Genomic DNA, 23,099 nt, shown 5'->3' on the forward strand with positions numbered 1-23,099 from the left:
GCGCGTGAGGATTCATCGTGAAATTATATGCCAAAAGTAATCTCTATATTTTGGTAAATAACCTGGCGAAGAGAAAGAAAAAGTCGAAAAGTAAGAGACGAACTAGAAGTCGACCGAGGGGGCGATGGACGCAGAGAGCGATGCGGAATTCGGGTAAAACTGCGGACGGCAAAAATGAGATGGAAAACTGGTTGTCTTATTGTTAGAAACGGATAATGCGATGCATCTAACAATAAGGGACAAAGAGCCGGAGGAGAAGGGTAGTTGTGGCGATAGTACCCAGTAGCAGCAGCAGAAGTGGATATAGTACCCGGCGCAGGCACTCTGTTCCTCTCGGGGCGAGACACCTGGCGCTAGGAAAGGAAACCCGAAAATGGAGGGTGAAGTCCGACAGCGTGGTGCGTTCACACAACCTCTTGATCCTGATTAGAATATTACCAAGTAGAGATCTCTCGCGTGAGCGCGATTCATGTGAAATAAATCCAGTATATCCTTTACGGTACAAACCAAGTGCTACTGGGCCAGATACAGGCCGGCACACAGACCCTGTGACAAAGGGTCGTCGTGGCGTACGTGCATGCGGTCGCTAAACCTAGCGAGGGTTAGTTATTCCATCACTGGCGTCTAGTTTTCCTGCGGGGTTAGATTGGGAAACGCAGCGTCAAGGGACGTAATCAACCTGGGTAGAGACGAGGCATAAGCGCGGCGTAAACGCGTACCTACCTGAGAAACGACAGTACTTGTCCGTTCACCTCTCCCGATGAAAAAAAATTTACTTTGTTGATTGTCAAGTTGATTTCTAGTATACCGTTTCTCATCCCCGACTGCTTATACGCATCTATCTGTGTATGGGTTTTTCGTACGCGGATAATGTATGCACGTTTTGAACGCTCAGCCACTGCGCCGTAAGCTAGCTCTTCGCTTTTCCGTGTGCACATGTACCTACGACAGAATATGGACGTATCCTGAAAAAATTCCAAGCAGATCATAAAAACCTGTCGGACTAGTCTTCGGAAATGGAATGCTTTCCTTTTCGTTCGACGCATTAACCAATACATGCCGTTAACGGTCCCCGTATTCAGGGTGAATAAATCTTATCATTGAAGAAAGTACGCGTGAAGGTATTCTGAAATTTACGTATTTCTTTGCGTTCGTTACATTTGATCGCACGGCTTTTGTCACTGGAGTGTACTGGGTAACTGCAACGTCTCTGTGCATGTACACGCATGTAAGAAGTGGCATCAGTTTACTTCCGAAACATTTCACAGGCGGCCAAAGTGCTATTCTAAATATTTTGCTTCACCTGTTGCAGGATACACGTATCTCGGATCGTCGCTGGTCGTTGAGCCGTCCGTAGCCAGCGGTGCCAAGAAACGGTAAGGAAAAAAAAGTAACCGTCAAAAGATGTTTCTGGTGGATTACCTTCTCTTCGAGAACTGTCCATTATGATTATGCCTCTTTTCCTTTTTTGTTTTTTTGCGGTACTAGAATTTACTTGTTTCGTTTTTCGGTATCCGTGCATGTCTCGCCTTAACTATAACGTATGTCAGAGTTTATATATGCAGGTATATCATGTTTCTTGCAAATTGCACAAGGATTTACACTGGCGGAAGATTAGGTAGAGGTTTCTAAAAATATTCACTCACAAAATGTTATGTACGGAAGAAAAAGAAACGAACGAAGTTATAAGTACGTAGTGAGAAAAAAAGTTGTTAAGCCAACCGTATCCATTTAGTTGGTTGAAAAGTTGTCGATTCAATCATTATGTTGTGAAAATTAATATACTGTAGTCAAAGTAATAAGTTCTGTCAATTCAGATCAACCAAACGAGTTATTTAAATTATACGGTTGATTTAATTGAAAATTTGACAGTTCCGAACAATATCTGGTTGTGCCAACTGAAACGACCCGGTTAAAGAAAGATGTACCCGTGGTTGAATGCATGCCATCGCTTCCACCAAATATTTCAATGTCATTGAAGAATATGTTATAGTAATTGGCGGAATCAAATTTGATCTTCTTGAATCAACCCTGAATTGCAATTACACACATTGGTGAATGCGTATTGTTGAATGAACTAAACGTGCCTTTTGTCAGAAAGTTTTAATGATTGGGGGAATCAAAGTAGGTTTCTTACCATAAAGGGATCTACATCTTGTAGGTGCCACTTGTTTCGTTGATCAAACTCAGTAAATAAAATTCGACCAACTGCGAATACTTTGGTTGATAACAACGAAATTGTTTTCATTTCAAAGTTTCAATGAATTTAGCCAACATCACGAATAAGCATATAAGTTCAGCTACATTCGAATATTTTTTTGGTCGAGGAAAGAAACCATAAAGGTTCAATGCATGAAGCAGCTAGAAAAACATAAAATTAATGAGGTCCTCCGTGTTTTGGCCCAATAACATGAAAGAAATATTTATGTCGAATAAACATTGTCTCGATTGGACGTATTTTATTCGCTAACTGAAATATTTCATGCGCTAATTTAATACTTCTGGATTGTTGGAATACTGATCGAATCCCAGCGTTTTTTCACAAAATCTCTTAATGCCACCTCGCAATCACTTCGTATCATTGAGATGAGCAGGTATAGCTTGCAACCTATGTGAGAAAAAGTTGTTCGAAAATCTGTGCGACACTTTGGCGTATTGTTTACAGATGTGAGACTATAATAGTGTAGGAAACGGCAAACGATGTCCGGCTTGAAGCTAGAACACATGGGTGCACCGTTTTATCAGAAATTAAACATGTGTTTTCTTCGACTTGCGATCAATCATAAGTACTTGGTGCCTGTGAAATATATACAAATTTCCTTAATTAAGCTGGAAATGTCCATCTTATTTTTTATCAGAACCACTCCAAATGATTGTCGAGGTTTTCTCCAATTATGCATTTGTTCCATCAACCAAGATCGAGCAATTTTAACAAAACATTTAGTCCCGTCAACCGAAATTTATAGTCATACTAACAAAACATTATTCGCTTGACTTTTGTTTGTCTCAACCGTAATAAACTCGTATGCAATTGCACTTATATGTAAAATAATCTTGTCACTTTAGCATCGTACAGACAAATGAGATATTTTCAATTTCGCACATGTACGAGAAATAAAACAATATGATCTGAGCTGACCAAAAACTGCATAAAAAAAATTTCAAATGTACCTGCTCTTCTCTTTAGAACAGTCAATCGAAAAACAAAAACCCTTTAATTCTACTCATCTGTGACCCAAATAACAAAATTTTTGAATTATTACATCCAACCATAGAAATTTACCATGCAAAATGTAAACTAGCCCACCATTTCCCATCAGAAAGATACAAAGGCAAATGTGTGATATCATTTTAGGCTTCAAAACCATACAAGACGATTCCAGTAAAATTAACGATATAAAGATTCATGAACGTTTGCAAAATCACAGAAATAAAATCGGATCAAACAAATTCTCACATTTCTCGGTTTCAGCACGCCTACGGAACGTATGTAATTGTTTTTGGCATGTTCGCTTTTTCCCCTTTAGTACATTAATATTGAACTGCACGTAGTGCTATTCACCGACGCTTATTTGAAACAATTACCGGTCCATCGATAAAAATATTCTAGAATAGAGATTTCTTACAGGTAGCTGTTAGCAAGCTTGATTATGACCTGCGTAATTTGATGTTGAACATTTTTAAATCCAAGCAAATAATCATTCGCTCGTGTAAGAATAATTACTTGCAGTACTCCTGTTTCTACAGCTTTGCATTGGTTGTACTTCACGACTGTTAGCTTTGTATTGGCCCAATTTTCCTTTAAAGTCACAGTTGTTTGTTGTAATGGATCTGCATTTATTTAAAAGTCGTTTGATGTTTGCCGAATTACTAAAAAAAAAAATTTGCCTTCTTTCGAGGTGCTTTCGTTAATTCCCAGACATTCGAAGGAAAATTTTATTTATTGAAAGGAAAGTTTCGAAGTTAAATGAATTGTGTTACGGTTTAGCCAGGGACTCAAGTTGAAACCAAGATCTTGTGGTTATTCAAATTCGTTCACTGTAAACTGCATCCATACTCCCTCGGTGAGTGAGTATTTGGATTATGGGGAAACAATTGTATTCTCAGCGAGAGCGAAGATGGTGGTGGAATGTTTATCGGCCGATAACTGTCCCCCGTATAGCAAACATCGCCTCATTCCCATCACCGGCCGCCGCGGTACCATTTAGTGCATCAGTAGCTTCGTCGATGGTTGAATTGGCGAATTGCAAGGGGCCCATTGCCGGGTGGTGACACGAGTTATTCGATGATCATTCTCGGGGCGTGTGCGCTGCTGAACGAGTGGTCACCTCGGCTCAAAGAAACAGGCTCATTTATCCGCAACTCGTATAAGGTACAGTTGAAATATAAGGAGCGGTTATTATGATTTCTGTCGTGACTGCACAATGAAGGCCGAAGTGTAGATGTCTCATTTGAATGACAACGAGGCTGCACCGGATTGCATCGCGGTGCACCAGGGTGCAACCCTAAGCAGCGGCGCATGAGTTGGCTCAAAGATGCAGGTTGATACACAATGACCAGCACAGGTAGAACCTTGCCTTACCTTGGCGAGCCATACATGCGGAAGACGACGCGCGCACATCCCTCGTACTAGTTCGACCTCCTGCATCGCCCGTTCCATGTCCTGCGCGCACGCATGCATACGTAGGTACGCAGGTACGTACCTGTAGGTGTGGCTACGGTGCACGTGGGTAAATACGGCCGTGGCCAGAGCGCAGCATCTGGTACCTGATGCATGCAGTCCGCGTCGCGGCAGAGCGCATGCCGTGCAACTGCACCGCATTCACGTGTGTGGTGACCTTTCATCTCTCGCGCACTCGGCGAAGCCTCGGATCTCTCTCCGGTAACCGGGCGTATGAATTGCCTACCGTTGCATTTGGCGCGTGCCAGCCGCGTGCGCCCCACCCCCTGACTCCCCCATCCCTCCCTATGCTTTATCCTTTATCCTCCCCACCCGTTATACCCCCCTTTCTTTCGCCGCTGGCCCTGTCCTACTTGTTCAGTGCGAAAGTACGACGGTGAGGTGCATCGGCCACACTTGTTGCGTCTCTTCCGCATCGACTTCGCCATTTCGTAATACCGGTCAGCTTTGCCAGAGATTATTGCTTGAGTCTCGACACTTGATTCGGTATCCGGATTATTTTGAGAAGAGGCTCGCATCGAGAGGTGAATAATTGCTATGCGTTTCTAATTTTTCACACCTGCGCTTCGGATCTGACCTATGAGCACTCGGACACTTGTATTTTCCTACTGCAAATGAAAAACTAAATATCTATTTCAAATTTTATACCCTCGATGCAACTGAGAAGGCAATTCAGATCTTTTCGTGAACACGTAATTCAAGCACGTTTTTCATGAACTGTGAACTGAAACTGTTTCCAAATCTTGCAGCCGTTCAACGCGTGATATAATACCTAACAAAAGTGTAGTGATATTCGGATCAGGTTTTTGATTACTTTGACAAATAATATACACCCTTATGTACTTGTTTATACGAAACGTTTGGCAGAGATTAGGATCACAAAATCTCTTTTTGTATACATATGTCTGAGGTCGAGAGCAAAGAGGTTTCAACGTTAACGTACCTACATAATGAAAGGCGAAATGCAAACAGAAACTGGACCGGCAACAACTTCTTACCTCCAGATACGAGTTGCTGCTTTCGAAAACCGATCGCCCCTTGAAACCTCAAAAGCTTCTTTAGACCCAATGTTTACTCAAAGTATTGCGCAGTGGCACAATAATTGTCAAAAGAGCCTGCAAACCTGACGCAAAGCAAAATTATGCGTGAGAATCTCACCCGGCTCGATTACAATCTTTGTACGGAATCAGTTTTCGCCATGGTATCTTGGACACTTTATTTCTCAAATTCACAACCTCGGTGTATTGAACACCCGTCGTTCGGCACAGGCGGTGAATTGCACCTGTAGTCAGACGAAACTACTCTCAGCGATGGTTTCTTCTTTGTTTCGTTCAACGCGTCAATAGCCTACAATTCGCAGGTTTGATAGTTTCCGTTGAACACAAACATATGTGAAATAAGTACCTACCTACAGGTGCGGTCAATTGTGCACATTGCGGGAAGTATTCTACACTCTAAATTCTTCGGGTTGCTGAAGCCTGCACCCTGAATCCTAGATATTATATAATAAATCTAGTGCCAATATTAATGATTGTGCAGTTTTCTAACCTAAACTGTGCACCGATATTGGTAATTTTTTTCGAATCTTCTTGCAGGTATAATCATAAAAGGCAACTACAGAAAATTGCAACAGTTATATTTTTATTGAAATCGGATTAATTATTCGCTTTGTAATTAATCATTTCTTTTCTATCAGATTCATAATCAGTGAGACGTTAATTATTATGTTTGAATTTACAAAATGAAAATGGTTCGATAATTTTGTTTGACAAATTGCTTGAATTTGTAAATGTAGTTATGAATTAGCATAACCACAACCTAAATTTTATTATACCTACTTTTTTCTTTTCACCTGCCGATTTTCGGACCACAATTGAATTTCAAGGGCCGTTATTATCACGCAGAACTAATCGGGTTGGAAGATTCGAAAGGTATGAGCAACGTAGCATAAAGACGTGGCTTTGTAACTCCCATAGATAAAATCCCATATCCTCACATATCCTACATATTGTATATTCCTGCTTACAGAGGTAGCGGAACCGCGTTGCCAGAATCTCCTGTCGACCAGGTCGGAAATGGATGGAGGTGAGTCCGACGCACTACTGCTTCATTCCCTTAGTATCGAATTAGGTATATACTGTATTGCATAAAGATAAGTGAAGTCTACAGATTTGGAAACTTTAAGTATCGACAAGTGCTCAGACTGTAATGCCATTGACAAACATCGCCGGAGAGTTAAAAATTCTCATTCCTAGTGTGAACGGATTCACCATAGCCGGTGCAAGTCATGGGTGTTGAATTATCGGCTTACGTTAATAATACGTTTGCGTCCTACCTTAAACGCCCGGTCTCGACGCTAGTAAAGGTAATCATCGTGACTGGACTGGTGGGAGTCCGGTAATTGCCGTCGACTCTTTGGGAATAGAAAGCTAAACGCTTCGTCGCGCGAAATCTTGCAAGTAGAAGTTCCGTCCAAGTGAAAAGGTCAAGGCCACGTCCGTGAGTTCCTCTAGTTTCCAAAGCTAGGCGAACCCCCGGCGCCATAGCATTCACCTCCTCCGCAACTGGTGGTACCCGATGTATAGTCTATCCAGGTTTCCGCTCATTAATTATTCTACCGACCTGAATACCTATAGCTTTTTGTGCTTCACCGCATGGCAAGATGATTTCTGTTTCCAACGAATCTGCAGCTTTCCGCGTAGCGCCTTACGCTTTTACTCTCACCGCACTATAGCAATCCTTGTATGATTACCGCACGTGGGGTATTTTCCCAGCGAAAAACTTGGAGTGCGAAATCCAGCGAGATCTAGAACGTTTGGCCACTATATTGATTGGGCGAACCCTTTTGCGCCACTCGTCATTCTCTACGCACGTTCTCTCGTTGTTCTTAATGGTCTCTTCTTGCTGTGTTCTAATATTCAGAACCGTTGTAAACGTTAATCGTTAGCATTCTTGTTTTCTTTTCACTTTCCCTTCCTTTTTACCTTCTATTCGTCACTTCGTATAGGAGCATATTATTGCCATACCTATTAGTAATCCGCGCACAAAAATAAATTTGTAAAATGTACTAAATATAGAGATCAAATACGGCGAAAGAAATATGTTCCTGATTCGAATAAATGTTACCTCAATCAAATTGTTGTTCTGGTCACTGTTTAGTTGAATCAAACGACATTTCTTTGATTCCAAAAAACGTTCCCTTCAACTAATTTGGTAAATTAAAAAAATCCTTTCTCCGAGTGTATTATGATCGGCTTCGGTATATGCTACATGTCTGCATGCATAAATATATTATACATGAAGACATACACGATTATACAGCAGAAACTTGTTGTTATCAACTTCTTGGGTCTGGAGTTTAAAGCAACGAGAGAGCTTCGTCGTATCCAAGTCTGAAAATGAATCGTATACGACACGTTGCCAATGGTTACGGGAGCGGAGAGACCCTGTCCACCAAGGTGAGTTGACAATAATGAGTTTATGCTGTATGTTGATACATATATGAAAATATACATGTTCATTAGGGTGTTGCGCGAAAAAATAATTGGCAAGTTTCCATCGTGGCACCCTCTGAAAAGTCTGTTTCGGTTGAAAGAAAGATTCTCTCGAAAGATGAGCGTTGTACGTTGCGTTTCAGAGAGCGCTCATTCGATTTTTCACTTTTTTAGAAGAAGTTGATGAGCGCCATCTCAGACGTAACGTATAACGCTCATCTTCGGGGAGAATCTTTCTTTTAACCAAAACAAACATTTCAACGGGTGCGGCGATGGAAATCTGCAAATTATTTTTTCGTGCCGCACCCTAATTTTCAAACTGTGCGGGCCAAATGTTGTGGCTGATGCAATTGAAGTAACGCATTATTCACAGTTTTCACCTCTACGGCCTCCCACCGAACTCCATTTCATAATCGGCCTTTGTTCACGGCTATGTCTTCACTCAACCCTTAACCGGTAGCCGCCTTGTCTGTTCAGCTTACTTTGTTGAGCAATTAATCAATTATCTCCTCGGCCGAGTGTGAAGTCGCGCGACCGTTCTTCTAGCTTTCCTGGATTTCTTTTCGTTACGAAAAGTTCCAACGATGTTTGAGATAGCTGACACGTACTGCCATGTGCATTAAGCTTTCTCGTACTCGTGTATAAAAATTTTAAATCTTCCCTCGTGCAGCGGCGAATGGAGCTGAAGTTTGAAAAATCCAAACCCAAATGTGCTAACAAAGCGTCTGCAAATTCTAAGGGGATCCAAAGGGATGTAAATATCTTCAATGACTTCCAAACGATATATTTAAAAAAAATTTGGAAAAGTAATGAAAGATATACCGTAATGATAGACAGAAACCTTCATTAGAGCTAAATGAATTTATTTGTAAGAGGAAAATCCAATCGGATTATATTATCGGCATAAAGTTAACACTTCTAAGATCTCGAAGTCTTGTAGGGCTGCACTCAGGGAAAAGATTGATTAATTCCAATCAAATGTGTTTCAATCAAATAAACACAATTTCAGTTGGATCAAAATTTATTCAATTGGAACACACTTTATTTGTGTTAACCAAACTTCTCTCGACTTTTCTCTTCGTGGATGTGACAGATCACTTCGAAGATGGGTAGAAAAAATTTCCTTCGGTAGGGTGTGTAATTACGATCCACAACCCGATGAATCGTAATCCTACCGACCTAGACATAAATACCCTGCCCACTGAAACAATTCTTTCGACAAGACGGCCACGTCGAGTTTCCAAACTTCTGGAAGTAGAATATCAATTCAAATACCGTCCGACTCTACCAATCGTTTGTATTTACTGCAATCATTGCTCGATTATCTGACGGTAAATCAGGTTTCAATTACATCCAGGCTGATCTATTACCACGGCAAGCTTATATTGCGTTTCAAATCGACAATGTGCTCTAGTATTGTTACTGACAAGAAGACTATGGCAATGCATCTGAATAATATGGAATATTAAGATCAGACAGGCCTTTCGTTAATTCATTTGATTGCAGAAAACTGCGAGTTTTCTAATCTAGCTTTCACTTGACAAGGGGCACTCTTCCTCAAGATGACCACGAGCCTCTTGATTCAACTACGTTATTGACTATATCATCGATAATCACTTATCACGCTTCAGGGTTTCGGCGATGCTGTTTCGTGTATCCATGTAATGGGTAGCAGCTGAGTATTCCGATCCTGGTCATCCCGGAAATCGGGTAGCATTCAAGTTAACTAGGTGCAAGCAGCATTCACACTATGACCGCGACACCAAGGGTCAACCCTGTTACACTCCACTGACCTGCTTCAGCAATTGTCATCGAATATTGCAGGCTGCTGCGACATTGTATATTTGCGCCATATTTTTAATCCGCTATATATAATCGGATAGGTATACGACGGAACTGGACGAGCGCGGATCCGTGTAGGTCCTGCGTTCGTATGAGCCTACCGTGTACTTCGTTCTTGCCCCAGCATGGCCTTGGCCCGTCTTCTCAAGTACAAACGCGCGTACGCATACGTGCGTGTGGGGTCGTATGGGTGCTATTTACACGTGTCCACATTCTAAGCTCCCGTTGAAAGCTTCCCACCTCTTCTCCCCTTATCCTCTGTTCTCTCTCCCATCAGCCCTCGGCATCCCTTCGACCCCATCCCAGGGCCGCGTTCACGGTGTGTCTGTGAATCCATTGAAACTTGAGCGGCTTCCGTATTCTCTCTTCGACGTCCCGTTTGTTCGTCCGCTCCATTCCTTGTCTACTTTAGTTTAAACCAACGGCCAAACTAGGTTACAACGAACTCTTTCCGGCAACCATGCATAACTGACACCCATACGCCTTGGCAAATACCTGTATTTTAATCCCTATGCCAAAGAGATGGGGGTTCAGCGTATTATATAATAAGGTAGGTTTAAACATTTCACGGTGAAAAATCAAGATAACCAACCGCATTGGATTCCTCCAAACCGAAGTACATTTGAAGCCCCTGACACCTCTACGTAATAGTCTTGGTGTGGCCGCAACAATTACGATTTTTACAAATCTCTAATTTAGTGTCAATACTTGAGTTGTGTGCCGTGTATATACAACTTGCACATGACATTGAAGGAATTATGCATTCAGAGTTCAACCAAGATTATCACCTTCCTTCGACATCACGAAAAATTCATTCAATAGCCCTACTAATTTCTTTAGGATATAAAAAATTGTGTCTACTCGCATTTTCTGTAAGCAGTAACATGTATCACGGAAAACTGATTCTTGAATCTGATTTCCATCTTACTTGCACCTTGAGAAACATGAATTCAATCAGTAGTGCGTAATACCGTATTAAGCCTGGACTGTAGAAGTACTTCCCGATCTTATCGAACCCCAAAAATTACCTGCGATTTTCGATGTTCGTAAAGCATTTACAAAACTTTCAAATGACCATGAGGTAGTTCCGAACTGCAAGTGACAAATACAAAGTATTGTTAACAAAAAGACTTGAATTACAATTCGCAATGAGAGTACAAAATTTAGTTCTCCGACCTCTTACTTGCCCAATTTGTACTTGCGTGCACGCTACGGGTGTCAAAATGGTAGATACGCAATCTCCACGGCTAGTGGACATGTTAATTTCTTACAGTCCTCAAGAAAATTTCACGATTGCTTACAATTTGCAGGACATGAAGGTTTTGCAGATGCAAAGTGGTGGGAATGCGATTCAGGTAGGACAATATCTTAGAAAATACAACATCCCGGGTACACTACTTGGCAGACACCCGGTTCTTTTGGGACGATTTTGTCTCGGTTGATCCTAGGACTCTTTGTTGGCCAGGTAGATGAAAATTTTCCCATTGGGTTCAGATACCCGTTCACTTTTATAGGGTACGGAAATATTTAGAGAGCGTTTGAAAAATAGCAAACCGAAAGTTCGGTCAATTTTCCTTACAGCTACGTGTATAGAAAAAAATTATAAGAATTATATTCTTGCAAAAAAATTACCACAAGCATGTACATGTTGTTGATGCAAATAAATAAACACACACATTGTTTTTACCGTCAGTTTGCAACAATCAATCCGAAGTGAAATTCTGAAAATAAGTTCTCTGAACCACTTTAAGCGGACTCGACGATCATTCTTGCAAAGCCTCACTTGAACTTGAAAACTCTCCAAATTAAGAAGATTAAACCAAGTGTTTCCGTACTTCACCACTTCTTTCGGTGGAAACAATTTACCGAGCTAGGCGATGCTAATGTCTGATCACCTTGTATAAAGCTTGTACAAACCGGGTTAGGCGAGGCAAGTTCAGGTCAGCCAGGTATACGACGAGGGTTTACAAAGAGTCTATGATTTTACGGTTCAGGCGTATGCATGCATGTATACGTGAAATGTGCTCCGCATCTAGGCATTTCCGTGGGCTCAATTCAGCTGCAGGCATCGTTATATACCCTTCGTTCAGCTCTGAGCTTCCTGGTTCCTCACGACTAGGTATCGCACCTTCATACCTACCTGGAACAGAGGTTGAAAATCGTGACCAGCTTTGCATAACTGGACAAGCGTAATCCGTTTCCCGTGAAGTATAAGTAACGCATTTCTTTCCCTTTTTCTCGATTCACTTTTTCTTACTTATCACTCGAAAGATTCTGTTGCCACTCACCCTGTTCTTAAAACGATAGAATACGCCTTTGATTGGATGGCATTTATAATAGATGTATACCACTCCCTCAACCATACGATTCGGGCATGCATCGAAGCTTTGTTCTCTTTCCCTTTTCTGAGTCATAGATATTGATGACACCATTGTATATCCAGAGTATGCGGAGTACCTGCTGTCCTCTTTCTTTTCCTTGGTAAAATATTGTCAAAAAGCGGTGGGTAGTAGGCGTGGGCATTGTGTGTTGGAACAGCGCAAGCAGATGTCAGTTTTCGAGGAAAATTCTCGAACACAGAACACCATCAAGCTTGCTTTGCACAAACGACTACAGCTTTTATGGTCGAGCTGAAAAATCGAATGTGCAGCTGATCGAGAAGACTAATGTTTTTCCGTTTATACACGCATGGAATCGTATGCACGCAAACGCTGTATATACCTTCAGCAATGCTTGCCAACAATCGAGGGAAAACCGCTGGCCAGAATACTGAAGTATATATGCATACTGAGGAAGGGTATCTTGAATCGAGCTTTTGCAGGAACTAAAAAATCACCTCGAGTAGCTCCTAAAGCCTGACTGAAGAGATTTTCACGGCATATAGGTATATGCTTCCTATAGGGATCAAAACACGTGTTCGCTCTGCGAAGCTTCCGCGTGGATTTTTATCTGTATCATCAATTGGTTGTCACGAAGCTATAAAAATACGATACGATTGATGAAGAATCCTCAGAAAAAGACTTGCACTTTGAATTTGGCCTTCGTCAAATTTTGTCAGTTACTGCAGAGAATTGGGCAATTATAGTACTTTGAGTCCGGTCCCTTTGGACATTCTACATCATAACCAGGGGCCCTATTGTTCACCTTTTCGGTAGAGTATCTCAAGCATGACATTTGCTACTTGCTTAGTTGCTCGAGCTATAACGTCGATTCAAGATTTGATGTCTCATGGAGCCCGTTTTCAACAAACTCCCGTACTATACGAGCTCAGAATTAATTATGTATCTCAATAACAATACCGCACCACTTTGCAGGATTCTTCCGAGCGAAAGCGATTATCAAACTGGCATTATCGACATCAGCTTTGTTTAAGCTTTGGGAAAAAATGAACGAAAAACTTGATCTATGTACCTTAGTTACAGTACTACCCTGTAGTGATTTCTTAGTTCAGTCAAGGAGTATTTCACTGAAGCGATTGAGGCGTCAATACCATTTGAAATCATTTCCTTATCTCCAAATCCACACCGGAATCGGTAATATTCAAATAAAATTCTACATTAGTAAACATTAAGGTAATCATTAAGGTAATCATTACTAGTAATGAGAAATCATTCAGGATTATAGGAATCTCTTTGTGATCTTAAGAAATCATATGAAATCTTAGAAATCATGAGAAATCACGCAATCAAAGTAAAATTCATTTGTCAGGTATAAAATGTAAATAATGACGAAATACGTAATCATGGTGTCAATTTTTGCTCCGGTAAAAAATTCCTTGACTTCAATTCATTATGGGTTGTAGGTGCGCACCGGATACGGCGTCTGCAATGTGATTTGTGACAAAAATTTCAAAGCTTCTTGTCAATGTAATAATACGTGCAAATGATATTGCTCCGACGCCTTAGACTCACCCATTATAACGAAAAGAGTATGACGATATGTTACAGAATGAGCCCGCAACATAAAATATGATTAATAAAGTTTCCCATCTTTCCTGATGAAGTATTTATTGTTGAACAGACCGGACGAATGTTAACCACAACGTTATTCTTGTACGTTGTATTTGAACGAGGCGCCAATTAAGTACTTACCGTGGTTGACCACAATCTCTCATCATCTATCTTTGCAGTCCACGGCGGCGGGGTCATTTATTTCATAACTGATTATAGAAAATCAAGCCATTGAACCGTTACAACATGGTATTCGTAAACGAGAACAATGCTCAGATTATGCGATAGTACAAGAAAATCATTTTTTTTTTTTTTACTCGTTCCCAGTCGAAATCCCGATCTCGATAATCGTACTGAAATAATATTGTCAATATCAAGATTGATTGAAACCGTTCAAACGCGATACAGGTCAACGGTTTGGCTTGAATTGTTCCAGATGCGCCTTGTATGAGATCGAAGGAACAAGAAGCCTCTCTCACCATTGCACGTATCAACTACCAAGTATACCCGGTCTGGACCGTAAGTCGTTCAACTGCGGTTGAAAACTTTCGATTTCTAGTCGAGGGATCTATAGCGTCCCCCTCCATCGTTCACATTTGCCTTAGGCCTCTGCTGTAAATGGAAGCGGAAGACATAATGAATATTATCTAAAGTCCAAGCATGCACATCAATGGCTTTGCTGTAACAAATCATCCTTGCAACAAACACCTTGCGAAATTTGAGTGTAGTTATACTCAGTTCGTATTCATGAATGTGGTGGCCTGTACAACATATATAAGTTTAAGTTGCAGATTTCGTCGAAAGAGGTCCATAAGAGACTTGTATATGTGACTTGTTTACGAGTGTAACTCAGTACACTACTTTACTTAGCCCATTAGAACGGTATACGAAACCAAAACAAATTCGAATACAGGTGATGAGAGAAATTAATGACATTCTAGTCAGGACGGCTAGGTGGTCTAGTGGTGTAAGTCTCCGGCAAAGCATCTTTAGATACCAGGTTCAATTCTTGGCTCCGTCGTTAATTTTTGAATTCACCTAAATATTTGAACTTTGCACTTTCTCTAGTACAAACACCGGCATAGTTCTAGAATACGATGAGCCTTGGAAGAGTCGTCAGTCATGAAATATTTGGGCCAACGCGGGCGATCCCCGATTACTGGGCCATGGCTAATTGTGAGCTGCGTATTACGTTCTTTGTAGAAGCACATTATCTCAGAGGTACATCGCTTAGTTATGCGCTTATTGGAAAATTGGAGGAACGGGAAAAGGCGTCGGCACGGTTCTACAAGGCTTCAGCGTCGAGATCTACACGTATACACACGCGATGTACTGCCTCCCAACACAGAATGAGTCGTTTAGCAATATGGTGAGAAAAGGTTTGCCTAGTATCGCTGCATTTGATGACTAAGAACTTGAAAACGTAGTCACACGCGACGCCGCGTGCAAACGTACCTCAGCATCGCATCGCCGTGCGCGCCGTGACTCGCGTTCGATGCCCCCCCCCCCCCCCCCCCAACCTCACTCACGTCGATCTCCACCCCTCGTCCCGCAATCCTAATCAACATCTTGACGATTAGCTATTTATTTCAGTAACGCATATGTAGAGAAAAAGGACACCGAATAACAACACGTACACCTCAATTCCACCTCAGGGAACTTACGGTTCTAGGACGAAGGATGAGCGCTTTTCTCCTCTTCCCCCCCCCCCCCCCCCCCATACCTGCCTCTCATTCCTCCATCTTTATTCAGGCGCCCGGGCAGTTTTGGCGGCAAGATCAGCGCCGCGCGTGTCACGTCGTATGACGCGGCGCTAGTTGCGGATTCGTCGTCGATGGCGCTCCGGTAGCTCAAGCGCGCGTCACCCAGCAGCATCGGCGTCGAGCGAGGGAGAACCTGCGCGTACTCACCCTGGCACTCGGGTGGAAGGGGCAATGTTCGATGCTTGCCGGCATCCGCTAGGCGGCACCACAGCTTCTCTCTCTGATGACGTGAGCATTTTCTAATCGGTTCGGCGCCGTAGGGGGGAGGTAGCAGGTCGCTTGGCTGCCCCTCAGAGAAGACAGACCACGGCAGCGCCACAGGGAGCTGGGGGAAATCGAGCGCGACGGGCAGGGGAGGACGTCGGTCGGGGCGGTCGACTCCCTCCTCGAGTGGGGGAAGTGACTGAGGGGAAAAACGGGGGGGGATGAGAAAAGTGAAAAGTGGGGGTAGCTGGGCGCGGCCTACGGCGCCCCGTTCGCTTGCCGCACACGATTATAAAAATAATATCAGTGTGCCGCGCTTGTCGCTAGATACCCTAGTACTACACTGCGAGAGAGGAGGCACACGCTGTCGTTGTCACACGGTGTTGCGCCACGAAATCGTTTTACCGCAAAAATCATTCGGATTCAAAATTCAACTCGATTTCCTTCCATTCCGAAGAAAAAAAGGAAACAAGACGAAAGAAAAATCAAGGTAAAAGAAGAAAGAAGAAGAAGAAGTAGAAGAAAAAGAAGTAGAAGTAACAGAAGTAGAAGCAGCAGCAGCAGCGGCAGCGGCAGCGGCAGCGGCAGCAGCAGCGGCAGCGGCAGCAGCAGTAAGAGACGAAGAAAAAGCTGAACAGGATAGGAAAGAATATAATTCAAGGAAAAAGAAAGCACAAGAGGTACCCACAGAGTCGTGATAAATATTTTCGGACGCAAATCAAAACGAGAATCGACACGGTACGCGCGCGCGAGTGAGAACGCCACCCTTGCACACAGTCGCACGCGCTCGCACATACGCGCACACACGCGCACACACGCGCATATACACACACACGCAAGAGAAACACACGCGTGCGCGCGCCCGCTCACACGCTACACGTATACGCACGGGCGTACGCATACATATACACACAAACACACAAAGAGGCGCGCACGCACGCACGCACGCACTCGCATTCAGAGAGAGGCTGGCCGAAGGTGTTTTGGATTTGTAATTTGGTGCTTGGATAATACGATCGTGTATCGCCGGATCGCTGGATCGCGAGGGAACCCAGTGAAGAAATTATCGTCGTTAAACCAGTACGCTTTCCCGCGATATCGCTGGCAATCCACCATTTTGGCTCGGTCGCCGCTACCAGTTGTACTACGGGCCGCGTTTAGCTCGCTGTATGCTCCGCGCCGCACGGTCAGCAATATTAGGTATAGAGCCGATTGACAAACTACGACGAGGCTACATCGACGAGGCTCGATCGAATATCATTCGAGAATATTTCCAACAAGAAACTCGCGCGGCCACCAACGCGAGTACTGTGTTAAGGTGGACGTATGACGTGATTACCGAAGTGAAAGGGAAACGAAGGGAGGGTACGAGAGTGCAAGATAGATAAGGGGGAGAAAGGGATAAAGGGAGAAACAGACAGAAAGAGAGAGAGAGAGAGAGAGGAAGAGACGGAGAAGGAAGAATAAAGGAACGCGCGAGAGCGAGAGAAAGGTGAAAAGAGCGAGGAAGGGGTGAGGTGAAAAGGATTTCAAAGAGAGATACTTGAAGCTGGTACCTGTACAACGGTGTACCTGTGCTTCCCTCTCCATCACGTTCCTCCGACAAGACGCAGGACTTGGTTAATCACATACGTTAGCTTCGCACGCACCGCGTGTGTGTCGCAGCGCCAATTCTGTGTTTCCCTCCTAATCGTAAGCAGACGTAACTCTGTTGGTCGTCGTCTCCAAAGATTCCACCGCAACGCAAAAGTGTCACGTGTTCCAACTGCTCTTTCCCTCGAAATTCCAATTTTAACGGAACACGCATTCGCCTGTGCATATGTGTATACACGCGTGTACATATGATTTCAAAAACTACCGGTAACTACCTCCTTCCTCCTGTGATTTTGTGACCTCGTATTATTTGATTTTAAACAAAAGACTGTACTGCACAGGGTGAATATTATTATTATATTATACTGTAGGAAGATTGAAATAAAGAATCCAAGGAGTACGGGAAAACGGTGAATAAAAGTAAATAGCAGATCAAAGGATAAGATCGAGTGATGAAAGAAATTTTACATAATGAAGTGAAAATCAAGAATAATATAAATACCGAAAAATAGAGGCAGTATATAGTGTCTTGGCTCCAAAACTCCTAACACTGCTCGTTTACTTTATACATCGCATAATAATTAGAAAGAAAAAAAACCGTAATAACGTCACTCATATTGATACAAAACGACTTGGTTCGTGAATTTACTGATTAATTCCAAGTTAAACGTTAAAATACATATACTTTACTTCAGGTACCTGTAATTATCTACGGAAAAAAATCTGTGTTGTGTTTTTGTTTTCAGTTCGTTGCTAATAAATCCAGTGAGTGCCAGTGCATATTCTACCTCAAAGTTAGCGACAGCTAACGAAAACTTGAATCAATTGAACGTAAGATATAAATTATATATATACACATATACATAAATATATGCGTATATATATATAACAAATATATATATACATTGTGTATACATTATATGTATATATATATATAAATTTATACATCGAAAGGTTACTATTACTGTACATATTGTTTCGTGTAAACTTATATTAGTAAAAGAGCTATGTCCATGGATAAATTTGGCGACTCTGGAATGCTTCAAAAGGATATGGAACGATTGGATATCGAGGATCGCAACGGCGATGGCCAAAGGTAAACTAAAATCGTACCAACACTAAATACCCCTCCCCCTACAAAAAAAAAAAAAAATAAATAAACAAAAAAAAAACAAAACAGACAGAAAAAAATTCCCGCCCATATTACACCGACTCAATCAGGTCCGCGATATTCCAGATTATATACCTATAATTTTGACTTAATGCTAACACGAGCTCGACAAAAAGCAGGATAAAGTAAATAGGAGTCTATGTGTATTGAAAAATGTATATTCATGTCTGTGTGTGCGAAACTTCCAAAAAAAGTTGTTGAATTTCGTTTCGAAGTTATAAAGTTGGGTTTGTACATTATTACATATTCATGAAAATTGACGGAGTGCAAGCTTCGAGGTCCCCGGACAGTTTATAAAGGAGTTTTCCAAGAATCATTTTTTGTTTATGTTCAAAACTTGACCAAAGTTTGCAAAACGCATTGGCCCTATACCGTCGCACCCGCAGAATTTTCCCCTTGATCGTGATGGTGCCACCTTAAAATTACAACCACTTGTAACAAAGCCCTAACGGATCACGATTATTTTTCATAAAGATTGCAATATTCGGAGCTGAAGAATTAAAAAGTAAATCATAATGATTGCAGTGATAGTTACCATATTAACAGCGATCTCTATATAGACGGCAATTATAATCAGGGATTTTGGGATTCAACACAAAGTAAAATTTCAAGTGCGAGGAAAATCCGTTTATTTTTGCGATACATGCATGTACACACGCATAAGTGAGTTTTCTTGACTGGATTCTCGCTTATGAGCGTTGAGTTAATGGTGATATTAAACTTCAGCTACTCAAGCTGTCATTTGCTTCGACCTAAAATAACATTCGATATCCACCGGGTTTCGAAAAGCGGCATGCACCCGAAAGAAAATTACAAGTGTGTCCGACAGCGGCCATCTTGATTCTGCGCCACGTTCTAATCCGCCCAACGAATATCGCAAAATGGAATTCTGATTTCGGTGTTGCGAATTTTAAATTGTCGGATGTCATTTCAAGCCAAAAATTTTTATCGAACGCATGATTTTTCCGATTAAGAATTAGATAAATACCTGTTGATTGCGGAGAATTTATCCTGCGCGGAAATTACTTGTACACGCAGTCCGCTGTATATGATTGCAAAATAAAAGAAAAAAAAAACGGGTTGGCTCTTAATGCGAGATTAGAAATTGAAGCCGAAGCTTAGAAATAACCCCACCCTGTTGCTTCAAGTGTATGACGTGTCTCTGTGTACAAAGCGTTGAATTTTACGAAAATTTCCAAACAGGTATATCGATTATTCTCGATACATTTATGATCCTCTTTTTTCGTTGGATCTTTGTGAATAGAATTAACGCCTACATGGAAAGAATAGTTTGCAATAATTGTTAATATTGCTTGATACTGTTGGATTTCTTAATTGGCTCTGACGATCTCCGTACCACTAATTTCGCACCTTTGTCATTTTCAATCACGCATGATTTTTGCCGGCCTTCCCCGTCGTATAAGTCTCCACACTCGCAGCTCATTTTTACTACTACCTGTAATCGAATTACCACTTGATGTACGAATATTCTTACAATTAGTCTTAGGCCTTATTCTCGTATGGATCCAAAGAGTTTTTTGATATTTTTGTTCAGCTTTGCAAGTAGAATTGCGCCAACTGGAGAATTTTCACGCCATTGCTGCGTTGGTTTGATATTGATGAAAAAATGTAAAAATCTTACTCGGTCGGTAAGGACTCACTGTAGCATCCTCTTGACGACAAAAAACAAACCTCTGTCCAATATGCAGCGCACCACTTTCTCGCGAGAGTCGAGCCTCCCCCCGCCACTGGTACCTACCTACTTCTTACGTAACATCGCCGCATGGTGTGTTATTCAACGAATGTTCGACACCGCGTATCAACCATCGGCGTTCTTGACGAAAATTAGGAGGATCGAGAAACAGACGACAGAGAGTGAAGTGAATAGACAATTACCAGTTCCTGCAACTATGCTTATGATACCCAGATAAAGTTTTGTGCAAAGCCAATTACCGTTACAAGGTACAAACGCATCCGCATATTCGAAGATACGTAGGTTTATAGGTACGAATATTACGTATAATTTTACACAGTAAGCAGTGACACAGAAAAAGATACGGCCAATTTCAAGGAACACAGCATATCACGATTCTGTGTTGGCGACTCGCAAATCTTGTCTGGCGCAAGAGTCATCAATACCTTACGTAACATCACCGACAAACGACCGACCGACCGGCCGAAGGACCGCGTAAATTTTTTTTTTTCCTTTTAGCTCTCATTCCTTTGATGACTTTTCTTTTCTTTCCGTACGGCTTATGTATGCGGTATACATATGGGGCTCATTGTCAGCGTTACCTGCTAGTTTTGGAGTAAAGTTGGCCACTCGTACGTTCCGTCCAACAGCGCACGCTACAGAAGTTCACAAGTGGCTAACTAATTTCTATGTGGGTACTGCAGCTATCGTAATCCGTTTTTATACACGATTTGAGAGGGAAAAAAAGTAACAACAAGAACGGAAATAAAAAATTATTCTTTCGTAATGGAGTAGGTTTGGAAATTTTTTGAAGTAGAAGAATGACTTTTGATTAGAAAATGATTCTCATTTCCTATTTTCATTCCTATTTTTCAGTGTCGTCATTTTTTTTGTATTGTCCACAACCGCGCTCAATGCTGGACTTGTTTTTTTTTCTTCTTTTTTTTTTGTATCTTGTAATTATACAATAGCAACCCGTTTATTTTGCTGACCAAGATCAATCCTGCTTCACTGACCGTTCCCGCGTTACAAAACATCTGTCGCAGTCACCAAAGAGTACGGGTATATACATGTCGATCCTTGCTCCTTCTCCTTAACCATGTACAAGAATCGTGCGAAACAGCGAACCCACCTTCAATTTCTGTGATGCTGATGCTGATGCTGATGCTGTATTCCTATAATATAACTTGATATCACCATCCATGCTAAAAGTATAGTTACAATTGCGATGCGAATCATATGCATGTACAGGATAGAAATCTGTATATGGTCGGATTTCATTTTTGTGCTCGTGCGTATGCCAACGTGCATGGTCTCTATATCTTATACTAGACCGTGAGGAAGTTCACAGTTGTCAGATAGCCCAGTGTAGGTATTTTAGATACCTTAGAAGTAGGCAAGCACGGACACGTTCTTTGAGCGAAATGTCGAACACTGTATGTAGAATTGTGCAGCAGAAAGAACGGTTGTGTATAATGCCATTTTGCAATAGCAGTATCATGTAGGTACGTACCTAAGTAAAGATTATCCCAGGTACAGTATTTTCCCACATGACATGCACTCAATAATTTCCCATATTCCTAACTTTTTCTTTCCCCTTCATATAGTTGATATCTCTCTCTCTCTCTCTCTCTCTCTCTCTCTCTCTCTCTCTCTCTCTCTCTCTCTCTCTCTCTCTCTCTCTCTCTCTCTCCCTCCCTCCCTCTCTCTCTCTCCCCGACTCTCTCCCGCGCTCACTCGCTCACTCGTGTCACACGTGGCACAACGCTTCTCGTTATCGCGTCCCTAGGCCTGGCGTCACAGGGGCCGCCGTAATGGCGTCGGGTTGTTCCACCACTGGGTCGGCCACAACGCCGAATTCCGCGAGCCCCGCGACGAACCGATGTCGGGAGGAGTGCTGGATGCCAGATCGACCTGGCACTTGCCGCCGAGTCGGATACCAGGCAAAGCGTTTTCCGCACCAATATGGCGAACGAACGAATATGCTCACCTCGTGCTGTAGGCACGATTCCTCCTCTGACTGGATTTTCACCGTATATATTTTCGCCTTTCTTTCCCATAACCTTGTCGTATAACTCGCTATTCAAATATCGCAGCGGATATATCGCCCGGGTGTGATGTAGATGAAGAGATCGTTTGCAAGGGATTCATTGTTATTCCGTGAAAACGTATTTTTCGTCACTAAATAATGTGTGGGCGTATGTAATACACCGTATCACATACTGGTTAGTCAATGCCCATCTGAAAAATGTCAGAAAATCGAAATTGTGTAACCGTCAGCGCATGATCTAATTATAAACGTGACAAAACAACATCAAATTTGATAGCCCTTGACTTGTTTTCGAGTTTGCAGTTTCTATCGTAAATTAAAGTCTTGCGAATACTAGTGTACGTACGCAACTGAAGAATTTTTATTCGACTTCTACTCGAATACAATTTCTGAGAATTGAATTCGGGCAGAACAATCAGGTTATTGGATAAATTCAGGAGAATTTTCCTTAAAACGCACCCAAGTCTTGTTGAACATATTTCGTTCTAGGTCTTTTGGTATGACGGTTTTATAAGTTATGTATATGCCGAGAAACCTTTTGAGCTGTGATTACTATACAGTCCATGACTATTTTTATTTTCTACAACGGTCGAAAGATTTTGTTCTTGCTACAAAATGAAAATTAGTTTTGTAACTGTAACCGGCAAAATTAGTATGT

General features: G+C 42.0%; 1 protein-coding gene across 9 annotated transcripts in view; it reads left to right on the forward strand.

Moving 5' to 3' along the window:
- Positions 1 to 23,099, forward strand: part of Imp (IGF-II mRNA-binding protein) — an 89,572-nt gene that overhangs the window by 19,529 nt on the left and 46,944 nt on the right. For 4 of the 9 annotated variants that reach the window (XR_011176832.1, XM_046620673.2, XM_046620675.2 and 1 more), the window contains exons 3-4: positions 1,313 to 1,376; positions 6,710 to 6,766. Coding sequence is in view for 8 of the 9 variants with exons in the window: in XM_046620673.2 (XP_046476629.1) it covers positions 1,313 to 1,376; positions 6,710 to 6,766 (121 nt within the window). In the remaining variant the exon portion in view is untranslated. Of the gene's footprint in view, positions 1 to 1,312; positions 1,377 to 6,709; positions 6,767 to 16,234; positions 18,624 to 23,099 lie in introns of those variants that run through there. The other 5 variants (XM_046620677.2, XM_046620679.2, XM_046620680.2 and 2 more) reach the window with 5 other exon arrangements.

The sequence above is a fragment of the Neodiprion pinetum genome, chromosome 4 (genome assembly GCF_021155775.2).
Source record: "Neodiprion pinetum isolate iyNeoPine1 chromosome 4, iyNeoPine1.2, whole genome shotgun sequence".
NCBI classification, from domain to species: domain Eukaryota; kingdom Metazoa; phylum Arthropoda; class Insecta; order Hymenoptera; family Diprionidae; genus Neodiprion; species Neodiprion pinetum.